The following is a 15,182-nucleotide window of genomic DNA, read 5'->3' on the forward strand; positions in this document are numbered from 1 at the left end:
AAGACATGTGACATTTATACACATATTTTTTACTTATAATTATAAATATGTTATATATATTTACTTTAATTTTTAACTTCTAACCTAAAATTGTATGAAGCATTTACCGTACTGAATCCTCCTTGTCGAAAAATTACACTATGCAAAAGGGATAATATATAATAAAAGTTAGGCGTATGACATTTTATTAATAAGAGAGTGAATGCGACAAATATCTTATATTTATCAAATTGATATAACCACCGCATGTGAGTAAGTTTTTTACCATACCTGTACTCTTTTCCCAAGTTTGAGATTTAAGTTATATATTGTTCGGACACTTTAGAAATATTGTAACGTTTGTGTCAGATTTTTCAAAATTACACTATTCGGAGGATCTAATATGCATAAGTCGACATTTCTAAAGCGTCTGATCAATCCACATGGATCTCCTTGAAAAACGAAGCCTAGGAGCTTGAATTGGCATGGTTGTCACCTTACCGGTTGAGGCTTGAGTTTTAACTCCACTTATCGCTTTACTTTTCATGTCAAGCGTATAAGTCTAATTTAAACGTAACTTTAAGCTAAACACCAAAAAAGTGGTTAATAAAAACAAAACAAATTAGCATTTGTATCCTAAATTGTACTTTTTCAATCTGTCGATTTCTGCTAAGAAAAAAATACTAATTAACATCAAGCAACATAGAGTATCACTTTGAGATTCTCAAACTATACAACAAAGTTCCCACTTTTATTCCTAAAAAAAATGATGACCAATTTTTTTTTGTCACCTTTTCTTGATATCTCCTATATAAACTATGTCAAACCAAAGGTAAAACACCCACAAAAAATAAAAAAATAAAAAAAATAAAAAATGTGGTGTTCCCTTTTTTCTTCTTCAACATCACATTTTACTATAATTAAATGTTCAATCCCAAGTGATAATCAAGAATTCAAGAATCCAATTAATGGAAATGTTGTGAAATTGAATTTGTTAAAATCCAATAATAATGGTCATCATGTTGCAACAAAAACTTCTTTTTCTCCTAGTGATGAAACTTTGTACAATATTCCAATGTCACAACTAAGGCAAAATATACCAACAAAGAAACAACTTGTGGATACTTATAGACAAGGAACTATTGTTGAAGGTGCATATAGACAAACAGTTGTTATAAGGTCTTATGAAGTTGGTCCTGATAAAGTTGCTACTATTGAAAGTATCCTTAATTTACTTCAGGTGAGATCATATTTTTTGTCATTTTATTGATTTGAGAGTTATGATTAGTTGTTGTTCAGCTCGAATCACGAGGATAAATGGAGCGATATAAATAGTGAGGTGAGGATGCGTATAGCTGACTTAGACTTGTTTGTGATTTAGGCATAGTAGTATGTACTTGTTGTTGTAGTATTAAATGGCATGACATGTATAATGAGATTCATATAGCTGACTCTAACTTGTTTGTGATTGAAGCATGACGTTGTTGTAGTATTAAATTGAATGATATGTACAATGAGGATTCATGTAGCTGACTCTGACTTGTTTGTGATTGAGGCATAGTAGTCTTGCATTGTTGTTGTACTATTAAATGGCATGACATGTATAATGAGGATTCATGTTGCTGACTGAGACTTGTTTGTGATTAAGGCATAGTAGTTTGACGTTGTTGTTGTATAAATGAAATGACATGTATAATGAAGATTCATATAGTTGACTCTGTCTTGTTTGTGATTGAGGCATAGTAATTTGACGTTGTTGTTGTACTATTAAATGGAATGACATGTATAGTGAGGATTCATATAGTTGACTCAGACTTGTTTGTGATTTTGGCATAGTAGATTGACGTTGTTGTTGACTTGTTGTAGTATTAAATGGAATGACATGTACAATGAGGATTCATATAGTTGACTCATACTAGTTTGTGATTGAGGCATAGGAGTTTGACATTGTTGTACTATTAAATGGAATGAGATATATTGTGAGGATTCATATAGCTGAGTCAGACTTGTTTGTGATTGTGGCAAAGTAGTTTGACGTTGTTGTTGTATTAAATGGAATGACATGTACAGTGAGGATTCATCATTCATATAGATGACTCACACCTGTTTGTGATTTAGGCATAGTTGTACTAAATGGAATGACATGTACAATAAGGATTCATATGGTTAATTTCGACTTGTTTGAGATTGAGGCATAGTTGTTTGACGTTGTTGCAGTACTAAATGGAATGACATGTACAATAAGGATTCATATGGTTGATTTCAACTTGTTTGAAATTGAGGCATTGCACATGTTGCTACTTAGCACTTGCATCTCCCCCCATCTTCACTTCCAACTAACTACACTAAGAGATTTTTTCTGGTTTACCTATCTGGAGTTCGGAGCATACTAGTCCGACTAATTTGAATTTGTGTTGTATTTTTGCAGGAAACAGCATTGAATCATGTGTGGATGTCAGGACTACTTAGTGATGGATTTGGTGCTACACATGGGATGATGAAAAATAACCTCATATGGGTTGTTTCAAGAATGCAAGTTCAAATAGACCATTATCCAATATGGTAAGTGACTTGTACAGCCAATTTGTGTAACCAAGTCTGACATTAGATAGCTAAGTGATTTTGATCCTCTTAGTGAAGTTGGAGTTAACGATAACGGACTAATGTTTATGATACTGAGGATTCATACAGACGACCTCAACTAACTTAGAATTGAGGTGTAGTAATTTTAGTAGTAGTAGTTGTTGTTGTTCTTGTAGTAAAGTTGGAGTTTACTTGTGCCACTGTTACAAACTGTTAAAGAGTAGGTAATCCATACCTTGTCTTTGTTTCTATTGCATTTTATCTCACCACATCACATTTTGTTCTGCGAGATCAGTAAACTCGGTCTAGGTCTGAGATAAGCTTTTGTTCCATAGCCCTTAGATACATGAACAGATGCTTTCTCCATATTCTAACGTCTCTATCAACCAAATTCTCTTTTCTTCACCTGATACATATTAACTTACATCTTCTGCTCCTACCTGATCCAAGACAACTGATGCCTGATTCTCCCGATGCATCGCTCTCTTGGTTTTTGGTACTAGGCCTAACAAAAAGATTCGAAAAACTTGAACAGGGGTGAAGTAATAGAGATTGATACATGGGTTGGAGCATCAGGCAAAAATGGGATGAGACGCGACTGGCAAATTAGAAGTCAAGCCACAGGCCTTGTATTTGCCAGAGCAACCAGGTTCAGTTACACTTCCAAATAATTTTCAAGAATCTGTTTTTTTGTCCAAGTAAAACCAAGAGTTGATTTTCTCAAATCAACTAATGATAATTATCTCAGAAAGTCGTTTTTCTTGATTCTATAACAAAAAAAGTGACTTTATGAGATACTTATTGTTAGTTGAGTGACCGCCTGAGAAATCAACTCGTAAAACCAACATAATGTTGTAAGATGTAACTTAGTTTTTGTGTGGAACACAGTACATGGGTGATGATGAACCAGCAAACGAGACGTCTGTCAAAGATGCCAGAAGAAGTGAGGGCTGAAATCTCACCATGGTTCATCAGTAAACAAGCCATCAAAGAGGAAAATCCTATTAAGATAGAGAAGCTGGATGACACTGCTAAATACGTCCTTTCAAATTTGAAGGTGATCTTATGCATTTTATCCACAAGATTTCAGCATTTTCATCGATATGTCAAGACTCGTAGATACTGATCTTTTTTTAACTTTGCTGCAGCCAAAGAGAAGTGATTTGGACATGAATCACCATGTAAATAATGTGAAATACGTTCGTTGGATGCTAGAGGTAAAACGAACATCTAATAACATTGATTCTTGATCTTGACATCAACTTATGATGAAAAACATCAGTTTTTTTGTTCTGTTTCATGTTGTTGCAGACCATTCCTGACCATTTTTTGGAGAGTTATCAGCTGTCTAGTATCGTGCTCGAATACAGGAGAGAATGTGGAAGCACGGATATCGTTCAATCCCTTTGTGAACCTGATGAAGAGGTACTTTTCGACGATGTTGTTGATGTTGATCAACATAAGAGAAGAATTAGTGTACTTCATGGATTTTCATTGGCATCAGGGCTTCTTGAAGCAAATGGACTTCTTGAGTCATTTAGTCAAAGGCCATTTAGCTATACACATTTGCTTAAGATAAAAGAACAGATCAAGAATGAAGAAATTGTTAGAGGAAGGACTACTTGGAAGAGAAAGATATCTTCCATTCCATTTCCTACCTAACATACGAGCGATGTTGCTCAGACTCTTCAAAAATGTCACTTGGGCGTATGTTGGATTCTCCAAAAGCTGTGTTTTCATAGGATCTAACATGGGTGCAGTAGCATTTTTGAAGGGTCTGAGCAACGTAATTTGCAAGTATGATTTAACGAACGGTTCGCCAATCTTGAAGAAAAAAAAAGGTTCTTGAATCCAAGAAAAGGACTTTGATTGATGTGGGAAAACAATAATAGAAGAGTGAAGATACAAATAAATCTGTTAATGTTGAATACAAGTCATAGTTGAAGCAGCATTGCAGCATAAACTGAAGATTCAAAGACAATGGATTTGCAAAAGCAGCATTTTTTAGGAAATAAGAATATTCACATATCAAAAAAAAAAAAAAAAACTTTTGTGTAGTGTATAGGTCCTCCTAGAAATATGTATGATTGTAGAAAAATGTTGTCAAATATGTTTTTTTTTTCTTCTTTTCTGAGGTACATTTTTGTATTTTCTCTTTTTGCATTTATAATGTTGATTGGGCTGGTTGTCCTGATACTCGCCGGTCTATCATTGGGTCCTGATTTTCTTTGGCCCAAATCTTGTATCTTGGTCTTTCAAGAAGTAACTTATTTGTTTCTCGCTCCACCACTGAGGCTGAGTATCGTGCCATGTCTCACACTATTGTTGAACTTGAGGTATTGTGGATTCAACAATTGCTATTGACTTACATGTTCTCACTGATCGGATTCTCTTATTTTCGCGATATAATTTTATCTACCATCTTCATAAAAAGCTTGCTTACATCGTTGCTTCTCATCGCGCACTTTAAAATTGTTCATTCACATGTGTCCACGTGGCGATTGAAGGGTATCTTAGTGTATGTGAATATTCTTTATTTTTCACCATATTAACCTAGGCTAATGTTGTATGTCACCTAATTTAAGTAAAAATATTCTTGTCTTTTACACTTAATACACTCATTTTAAAAATATAATTACACAATCCTAACAATGACTTAGGGTGCATAATCTTGCTTCTTTTACAATAACAAAGAGTATAGTATCAAAAGTAAAGAGTAATCAAAGAAAAGAAAAACTAAAAGACAAGTTTGGTAACATTTTTATTAGTCAATGTTAAATGCATAGAATTATGTCACTTAAACATTAGCAAACAATTAAAATAACCTGTTATTTGTTTGTATGGTTGAAATGTAATTGTCATAACTGTACCAAGATGCTGTATATTGGCTATATATCCTTCTGAAATTTTCAAGAAATATATCTTGTTGAAATAGACTATATAATTATAGTATAACTAAGATTATTCTCATTTAGACCAGAGGTCTCAAATTGTGGTGGGATGGATACGATTCATTCATGCTTAACCAAAGGTCTCGCATAAAATCATGCGACCCCTAGAGCACTTCCTCTTTAATTGAGGCAACAATATTGCAGCTGAACAAACATGTACTTTTTAAGCCTATTGAAAAAGAATTGAGGTTCACTACATGTTTAAAATGTACTAATATTTAACCTAAAAAAAATGCAAACCATATACAGTTACAAGGTAATGGGTATTTACAACATGGTTGAACTCTACCCAGATGAAAGCAAAGGAATAAAGAATGGCCGGGGAACTGCAAACGTAAACTCAATCGTGCTTTCTCCTCATCGTTCTATGTAAATGCAACGACCATGCAGCCAACGACATCAAAAGGCCAATACCGACACATGACCATAAAATTACCACCCATTTGGGCATTGGGTTCGGAAATGATCCTGAAAGAAGCAGAAAAGAAAAACATCAAGTGAAGAATACATAAAGCCACCGGGGTTCTGGTCTTTGCCAAAAGGGACGTGTTAATTGTCCACCGAGTTTTGAACTATGCTAGCTCGTCCTCAGGATTTCTCGGTTACCAAATAAAGTAAACTTGCTGAAATACTCATAAAATGAGAAAACAAGATGTAGTGTAGTGCTCACCATGTCCAAACTTGATACAGATTAGGAGCTCAACAATGCAGATCGCCACTGAAAGCCAGCAAAATGCTCCTACCTTTTTCGCTGGTTTTCTGAATATGGCAATAGTAAACAGAAAAGTGAGAAATAAAGAAAAGAAACGAGAGCTTATGGGAGTAGTACACACTTCACTTCTTAATGCTAGTGGTTGGACATACCTGTCCTGTAGATACGAGTTATATTCGCGAATTGTTGGTAATGCAATTAACCACCAAAAAACCAATCTATACACTATCAAAGGATTTCTTGGAGGAATCCAAAGACAGAACTTCAAGAAGAATGTATTTAACTCCACAGTCAAGAATATGACACAGAGACTGAGGACTTGAATAAACCGCCATGGACCTAGAAGGGGACGCCATTCATCTTTATCCCAATGAGCTGGCGTAAATTGCCCAAGTGTTCGCTTGACCTATTAAAAAAAGAAGAAGCTGTTTGTTTAATAATAAAACCATCTGTCGCTGGGAAATCCCGTTCATAATACTTTAGTGCAGAATAAACGTCCTAATATTTCCATATAAACTGTATGGGACTTGTATAATGCAACCTAGTATATCTGATATTCCTCGAAACCATATACAACCGATGTAGCACTTAACGGGACATACCTTGCCCATGATATTTGGTTGCCTGCTTATACCAACCCACTCGTATGTTTTCCCATCAAAATACCGAACGGTGCGCATTCCAGCCCATATGCCTGCATAAGAAATCAAATAGGTAATTTTAGTGCAAAATAATCCAGGAGAACAAGACATATCTGTAAGACCATGAACAGACTTGAGCCACAGGTAAGTAAAATATGCAGAAAATATGGATTTAATGTTTTTTTACAATAACGACTATTCGTTGTATTCCTTACAAAAAATAAAAACAAAAACAATAATCACATTGCCAAATGTCAAGCCACAAAACTTCATCCATAAAGATTCATTATATCAAACAATCTCTCTACAAAGGCACAAATTCCACATCATCTGTTATAACAATATTTTTGGTGAAATGGAGCTCGATGATCGCCATAACCCATAGTCTAGTTATTCAAGTCGTTATCAAAATTTTCCTCTGAAAGATTCAGAGGAGATGGGGTGTCACAAACAGAAGGAAAAATCAAGTACTTTTTCAGTCTCGCCATTAACTTTCCCTTTCAGCAGTGGTCTTTATTTACCTGGACAACCACTTTTTACTGTAGGAAAGGCAATATTGTATCTCAATACAATGTAATTTCACAGCAAACTAAATCAAAAGAAGCAAATTCAACGATACATTTGATAAACTTCATCATCAATCTGGAAATGTTTTTCAGAACTCAAAAGAACAAGAACTTCAACAGGCAAAAGATAGAACATTAACCCCTTGATTAACTAGAAATGGATGCAAATTGTGAATATGATATCAATTTGTTGTAACCATGTCAAGAATGTAAAGTTCATTAGAGCACAAGGTAGTCGGCTTCAAGATGCTCACCGAACCAATTGCAGATCAATATGTCAAGAATAATGCTGTCCCACCAACACTCGTTGAAGTTTGGTAACATGTGGCGGAAGGTAAGCTGAAAACACAAGTTTAATGAGGACAGAAAATACTGAACAACTCTCAATTGGAAAATGAAAATATGCTGAACAAACATTCAAAAGAAGCCGAGAAAGGCTCTGACCTCCATAAACTCAAATCCAATGGATAAAACCCACAAAAGAGGCTGATTACGAATCATGATGGCCTTTCCCCACCACCCTATGATATGAGCCAAAACAAACTCATCAAACAGTGTGTCCTACAAAGCAAATACGCCATCAGAGAGGCTGCATTTTCCTGCAGCTTGTCCAAGAAAGCAATACAAGATTTTGAAAAAACAATTACAAAAGGTAAAAGGATTGTGAAAGAAGATATCATACATAAAGATTCTTAAACCTGTTTGTGGGATTTTCAGGTACGTAGATTCTGCAATCAGCTCCATAGGATCTTTCAGGTAGCTCTGCATAGTAAATTAAAATAGGTATAAGTTGTAACTCACATGGCAAAGCCGATAAACAGCATAGATTTTACAAAATAATTCACTCAAAACTGTTATGACGAACATGCCAAAATCCTTACCAATACCAAGATCAGGATGTAAGTATCTCATAAATTGCTGAGCATCATCCCGCTTCTAAGGAAAAGACGACAAAGTATTAATATCTCACAACAACAACTGAATGGCTGAATTATAACTTGATTAGATATCAGAAGGGAAACTGAAGTACAAAACATAACTACTGAATCATTTCATTCATTTATACAATTAGAAAACATGAATTCTGCTAACCAACTTACCTGAAAAAGCAAAAACGTCAAAGCAACAAGGTAAATGACGGCCATTCCATGAACTAGGCGCCAAATCGCAGGATGTGGCCTAATGAGCACCCTGTAATGAAGAACCTCACAGATTAATATGGTAAAAGACCATAGCCCAAAAATTGCAAATACATCTGCCTAAGCTAATTTCAAGTCAGGAGGAGAAAAGAAGGCGAACTCTAAAGCTCACATTTGAAGCCTAAAAGAAAAAAGACTTGAGCCGCGGGTCTACTAGAAATAACCTCTCTACCTTCACAAGATAAGGGTCAGGATGAATACACACCACCCTCCCCATACCCCACTTGTGGAATTTACACGGGATATGTTGTTGGAGTTGTAGTTGACTAACCAAAGAGGAGTTGAAAAGATACTCATTCTAGCACGTTCACAGCCAAAAAGTGAAAATAGATAACACTCAATAAATAATAAATAACCACCAACTCCTATTTTGAGCTATAATTTACTAAACAAACCAAAAATATGCAGAATACAACTCAATAAGACCTGAGAGAGAGAGAGAGAGGAGTATAGTAGCAACTTACGTCGAGGGGGCTTGCAGCAAAGAGTAAGCAAGATACACAGCAATCATAGCCCAAACACCCCTAACAGAGGAAAAAACAACTTTCACTGTCATGAACATTAAAAAGGAAAAGCTGTTTTTTATAAGGTAGGAATATAAGACAGAACCATGCTGTTTCATTTCAAGTGGTGGGGTTCAGAGAACAAGAGTCAACGGGTTAATTTCAGGGTAAAAAGGGACATTAAATTCAAGTTTTTTTTGTAAAATAAAATTTACATACTTAGAAGCTACACGACAGGTCTATAAGTCACAATAGTTAATCATTCAAAATATTTTAATATAATTAAGAAACTTGTGGTAGAAGAATAACCTATTTAGACTCCCAAATAGCAACAATACCACATAAAATGGGATAGAGAGAGAAATAAAAAGTGCACACCTTTTCACAGATGCCACAATATCACCGGAAGAAGTGTTTTGTGAGTCGAGAGCTCCACTAGCCCAACTGCAATCATAATAACATAAGCAAGTAAAAAAGAATGTATTATTGGCTTTAAAAAATACGAAAAACTACATATTAGCAAGCAAAACTAAAAGAAAGGAACCAATAATTTGCAAGCAATCAGTAAGGCAGCCTAATTGAAGTTTCCATGTGCTTTTGTATACCAAAACCAACTTTTGATAAATTTAAATTCAATTAAAACTGCAACGACTTGATGTGTCATACGTACAGCAAAAGGATTTCATTTCACAAAACAGCCAATTATAATAAAACAATTTTACATATCCTCAAAAAGAAGAGAACTTTTATATTATAATCACCAAAAGGAAAAATAGAAAGAAAAAAAAGGCTATAACAATCTAAGCATCTGACTGAAAATCTAATTCATTGATGACACAGAATATTGTATGGACATCCGAAAGAACAGAAGAAATGACACAAGAACTTAGATTTCTTCTACGAATTCCCTCATAGTCCAAGGCACTTGTCCAAAAATAAATAAAAAATTCCCCCATACTCCAAGAAGAGAACAACTATTCCTGTCCATAGCAATTATTTTACCTTTGAATATAGAGCATGTACATTAAAAAACTTACATGAGTAAACATGCACCGATAAGCAACAACGTAATAGTGTGAGGTTTGTTCGCCCAGGAAGTCCATGGATCCAACTCATCATCAATATTCAATGTGCTAAGATCACCATTTTGAAGGGAAACCGTATTTTTTTTGTTACCCTTTCTATGTCCATTAGGCTCCATAAGCCCTAGCCTGTAAGAATTCAACCTCTTCCGCCTTTTCGCTGCACAGACAAGATAAATGGAACTTCAATTACTAATACATAGTGATTCTAGGCGTGTAAACTAATGAAAACATTTCAAAGAAGCCATTAAAAAGTCATAGCAGGATGTTCCCTATTGGGCTCAAGCTACTATACGACATACAAATGACGATATATTTTATCAAAAGGTACCTTCAGAAATACAACAAACTTATAATAACTTAATCATTACTGCATATCCTACAAGAGTAAGTAGACTTCCTTTGGAAACAGGAGTGTAGGAAAAGCAAACACAATCCTTTTTTTGAGAATGGTAAACTAAAAGGAAACATAATTTAAAGGAAAATTCGAAGTAAAGATAGGAATCCAAGAAATAAGTTAAGGAAGGGATCCAAATAATCTCATGTCTGCACAACATTTTAATCTACAGACCCTCAGTAAAGAATATACTCGAACGTCTGTCACCTCCAAAAGGAAATTACCAACGGGTAGCTCTTATTGGTTCAAGATTTTAGCTCGCTATCCGTATTAAAACTGACCTTAAAAGATATAGAAGCATATGGGATTAAAGACTAACTTCAAATAAGCTAATGCAATACATCCTACACACCAAAATAGCCTCTTTAATTGGAGAATAATCATATCCGTGATGCCAATTAACAAAAATTAAGTCCGCGTAACCACACAAATACAATCGAAATTGATCATTTCCAATGCATGTGACTTACAAAAAACAAGGAGTTAACAGAAAGATGAACAAAAACAAAAACAAATCTTTTTTCCAATACCGGAAACAAAAATGAAACTAGACTGTAACTACCAACGCGAAATGAAACAAATTTGAACAATTTAGTGTTGGTTGTTAGCACAATAAGAACATCAACTACTATCATATAAGTGATGCCAATTAACCAAAAATCAGCCAATTCTTTACAACTAAAATCCACGTAATCACACAAATCCAATCAAAATTGATCATTTCCAATGCATGTGATTAACAAGAACATCAGCGGAGCCAAGAATTTTACTAAGAAAATTCAAAATTCGAAGAAGCCAACACACCAAAAAGCCACAAGGTGTTCAACATCAGCTATATATACATAAAAAAATATTTTTAAAACATAAAATTTTAACCATATATAAAAACAGTGTAGCTCCGCCCAGAAAGATAAAATATCCAAAACTTCTTCAATACCCCGAAACAAAAATGAACCTTGGAGTTTTAACTAGCAAAGCAAAAATCAAACAAATTTGAAGAAAACAAGAACAACCCAAAATTCAAAAATATCCCAAATGTAACATACATAGTGCATGCCAATCAATGATTCGCAAAGCCAAGATTTTCACTAAGAGATTCAAAATACGAAGAACTAAACCCAACAAGAAGCCAAATGAGATTCAATATCTACTGGTAGTACATATACATTTTAAAAATAAAAACAATTTTAACCATATATAAACAATGTACAAACATCTCGGCCCTACCAGACTTCGCCCCTACCACTCCATTAAGTAAACGCTACAGGAAAAAAAATCCCAGTTTTGAAGTTAACAGTAATATACTCTATTACCTAAATATATATACATAAATGCATACACAAAATCTATTTATAGAAAGAAGAACTGAAAAAAGTAAAGTCAGAGAGGGGAAAAAAACTTACGTAGAGAAGACAAAAGAACTAAAAATAAAAAGCTGACAATCACAGAGAGAGAGCCCTAGTAGTAACAGAGAACAATGAATCCTGGCCGTTGGATAAAAAAATGAACAAATTTTCGAAAATGGAGAAATGGGTACTGTAGATAATTAACTATTTAGCAAAAACAGAGCAAATTTATGGAGATTTCAATGAACACAGAAGCAAAAAAAGATCGAATTTTCAAAAATGGAGAAATGGGTATTGTAGCTGTTTACTAAAACAGAGCAAATTTATGGACATTTGAATTAACATAAAAGCATAAAAAGATCGAATTTCCGAAAATGGAGAAATGGGTATTGTAGATAATTAACTGTATAACTAAAACAGAGCAAATTTATGGAGATTCGAATGAACACAAAATAATTAACTGTATAACTAAAACAGAGCAAATTTATGGAGATTCGAATGAACGCAAAAGCAAAAAAAGATCGAATTTTTGGAGGAAAAAGATGAATTTTCGAAAATGGAGAAATGGGTATTATAGATAATCATCTGTTTAACTAAAACAAAGCAAATTTATGGAGATTTCAATGAACAAAAGCAAAAAAAAAAGTTAACAAAAAAGACAGATTTTTTTAGGAGGAAAAAAAAAAGTTCAAAAAAATTTAAACTTTTCTTTTGCCTCTTTCGAGAGAAGAAAACAGTGGTGACTGAAAGTTCACACGGCGGCGAAAAGGCGGTGATTTTTAGAGAGAGAAAGAGGAAGAAGAAGAGGAGAAAGTAGAGAGAGAAAGTTCGGTTTCTCTTTTTCTTTTTTTTTTGGTCAAAGAGAGATTTGGTTTGAAGAGATTTATAAAGATGAGTATTTATTACTTATTCTTATCATTAAATTAAGGTACGGTTTTTTTGTTTTGGAAAATTACAGGTCGGAAGAATATTTTTTGATTTTTCATTATTTTTTTTATATTTATATTGAATTTAGACTAATTTAAATTTACACATGATAGACCTTATATGGAGGCATATTTATGTATAAATGTTAATGGAATAGTTTTTTGATATCTATATTTGGGTAGTTTTATATTAGAGATAAAGTACTTATTATTTCATCACAATTCTAATTGATAGATCATGGTATAGTCTTTTTGGGTGTCTCGGTTATCAATAAATTTAAATTTTTATATTTCTAATATGTGTTGAAATATATTTTATAACCTTAAATATATGGTTTTAGTAGGAAAAATATGATATTTGAAAGAAAAAAGAAACTAAGTTGAAAATTTTCGAATATGCATTTAATTTGAAGAAAAAAAAACAAGTTAAGAATTGATCAAAATCACTTTTTCAAACTAAAAATTCATTTTCTACTTGTTTTGAAAAAAATATATCATGGAAAACAATTGATATCTTTTTTAAGTGAAAATTATATTGTATTTGAACTACTTTAAAAACTCCATCATAGTTAAATTAAGAGAGAAATATGAAAAACACCCCTAAATTAGACATGAATTATTAGTTTCATTCTCAAACTATCGACAGTCTTAAAAAAACTCTTAACTTGACTAATTAAAATTAAATATAGACCTGATCTTACAACATGAGTGAAATACACCCCAAAATAATTACCAAGTTAAGAGTGTTTTCAATATTTCTCGTGTTCTATTAAGAGCTCTACTAAAAGAGTTTAAGACTACATGCTATGTTATGTAACAAATCTGGATGTATCTAAGTTTAGCTAGTCAAGTACAGAGGTGGTTTTAGTAATCAATAGTTCAAAAACAAATTTAATAATTTGTATCAAATTTAGAAATGTTTTCAAAACTCTTAAATATCCGGTAATAGTATAAACTTAATAGATAAATACATAGATTATTATAGATTATTATTTGGCTGAATGAATAATAATTATGATAAATTTATGAATATTCTCAACAAAAAGATCAAATATGCATATTTCAATTAATTAAATTAAGTATCTTTTATTAGATATTACTCCCTCCGTCCCATTTTATATGTCACATTTTTACTTTGCACTTGCATTAAGAAATGATGTAACTTTACCCTTCTATCCTTATTTAATGTTTTTTTAAGTCAACTTTATTAATAAATGACAAGATTAATTAACTATTCTATCAAGGGCATAATAGGCAAAATATGATAATTTATGCATAAATTTTATAAAGTGACAAGTATTGTGGTTCAACTATTTATAGAAATGAATGACATATAAAATGAGACGGAGGGAGTATATACTCAAACGTGTAATTGAACACTTTATTTTAATAAATATTTTATAAAGTACATTTTTTTTAGATACTATACATTGTACTTCAGGTATATGCTTCACAGTTTGGTACTTGTACTATGCTTTGGAAATGACAAAAATACCCTTTACATTGGGAAAATAAGTTTTGGTAACGTTTGTCTTCTGCTTTCTTATATTAAAAATTAAGTAATAAAATATATTTGAATAGTTTTTTTTAATCAAATAAATGTTTTCTTAAGCATTTATAGTACTATCATCTAAAAGAATTAATTAGTAAATGTTTTAGGTTTTATCACCATTTCAATAATTGATGATTTTTTTTTAGTAAAACTAGTGAGTTGTTTAGATGGGTCGAACAAATGAGTCGTTATATATAGTTATAATTATGCAACGAAAGATATCGAGATACTTTTAATTATAGTTTAACTTATGTTAAAATGGTAAAATATTTTTGAAATTTGAAATATTTATTAAATCTAAAAATACATAATTTGCATATATGAATTACGTGAATGATTTTGAAGAATTTAAGAATGATTTATATTAAATTAAATGTTATTTGAGTTTCTCTAATAGAAATGTAGCTAATTAAGCTTTCTTCCTAATTATTTTGAAAAGTTCAAATAGGAGAAATTAAGGAGAGAGAAAAAGGAAAATGAATTTGTGTTGATTTTATATTAGTGATCTCTATCATTTTGGAATATTCTTCTTTAATAAAATATTATACTTTTTTTCATCACCATGATATTATCACAATTTGATTTTGGTTGAGATGGAAGGATATATGATTATGATAAAATGTTAATAAATACTTTCTCTATTTTTATTTACTTGTTAAATATTTACTAATTTGATATTCTACTTGTCCATTTTAACAAAAAAAAAATCTTATTAAACGCTCAATTTATTAATATTGAATTAATG

At 32.5% G+C, this 15,182-nt stretch overlaps 2 protein-coding genes across 2 annotated transcripts; one reads left to right on the forward strand and one right to left on the reverse strand.

Moving 5' to 3' along the window:
* Nucleotides 1-1,024: 1,024 nt before the first annotated feature.
* Nucleotides 1,025-4,224, forward strand: LOC125821528 (palmitoyl-acyl carrier protein thioesterase, chloroplastic-like). Its single transcript, XM_049500946.1, has 6 exons — nucleotides 1,025-1,219; nucleotides 2,408-2,541; nucleotides 3,098-3,211; nucleotides 3,451-3,619; nucleotides 3,711-3,779; nucleotides 3,874-4,224. Exons 1-6 carry the CDS (start codon nucleotides 1,055-1,057, stop codon nucleotides 4,222-4,224), a joined length of 1,002 nt encoding a protein of 333 aa, XP_049356903.1. The 5' UTR covers nucleotides 1,025-1,054.
* Nucleotides 4,225-5,674: 1,450 nt separating this feature from the next.
* LOC125821526 (CDP-diacylglycerol--serine O-phosphatidyltransferase 1-like) lies at nucleotides 5,675-12,222 on the reverse strand. Its single transcript, XM_049500944.1, has 13 exons — nucleotides 12,017-12,222; nucleotides 10,172-10,376; nucleotides 9,513-9,578; nucleotides 9,096-9,155; nucleotides 8,533-8,623; nucleotides 8,314-8,368; nucleotides 8,115-8,194; nucleotides 7,877-7,993; nucleotides 7,687-7,771; nucleotides 6,828-6,919; nucleotides 6,378-6,631; nucleotides 6,184-6,272; nucleotides 5,675-5,981 (listed from the first exon to the last, which is right to left on the reverse strand). The coding sequence occupies exons 2-13, from the start codon at nucleotides 10,333-10,335 to the stop codon at nucleotides 5,854-5,856; spliced, it is 1,281 nt and encodes a 426-aa protein (XP_049356901.1). The 5' UTR covers nucleotides 10,336-10,376; nucleotides 12,017-12,222; the 3' UTR covers nucleotides 5,675-5,853.
* Between the last annotated feature and the right edge of the window lie 2,960 nt (nucleotides 12,223-15,182).

Source organism: Solanum verrucosum, unplaced genomic scaffold (assembly GCF_900185275.1).
Source record: "Solanum verrucosum unplaced genomic scaffold, falcon-dt-bn FXZP01000217.1, whole genome shotgun sequence".
Lineage (NCBI taxonomy): Eukaryota > Viridiplantae > Streptophyta > Magnoliopsida > Solanales > Solanaceae > Solanum > Solanum verrucosum.

What these genes read in the sequence shown, in the direction of transcription:
- LOC125821526 (XM_049500944.1), bottom strand. Translation starts at nt 10,335, where the DNA reads ATGGAGCCTAATGGACATAGAAAGGGTAACAAAAAAAATACGGTTTCC. An exon ending in ATCGGTGCATGTTTACTCAT is followed by an intron (nt 9,579 to 10,171) that starts GTAAGTTTTTTA and finishes TTATGATTGCAG; the next exon opens with TTGGGCTAGTGGAGCTCTCG. An exon ending in CTGTATCAAGTTTGGACATG is followed by an intron (nt 5,982 to 6,183) that starts GTGAGCACTACA and finishes TGCTTCTTTCAG; the next exon opens with GATCATTTCCGAACCCAATG.
- LOC125821528 (XM_049500946.1), top strand. Translation starts at nt 1,055, where the DNA reads ATGTCACAACTAAGGCAAAATATACCAACAAAGAAACAACTTGTGGAT. An exon ending in GTATTTGCCAGAGCAACCAG is followed by an intron (nt 3,212 to 3,450) that starts GTTCAGTTACAC and finishes TGTGGAACACAG; the next exon opens with TACATGGGTGATGATGAACC. An exon ending in ACGTTCGTTGGATGCTAGAG is followed by an intron (nt 3,780 to 3,873) that starts GTAAAACGAACA and finishes ATGTTGTTGCAG; the next exon opens with ACCATTCCTGACCATTTTTT.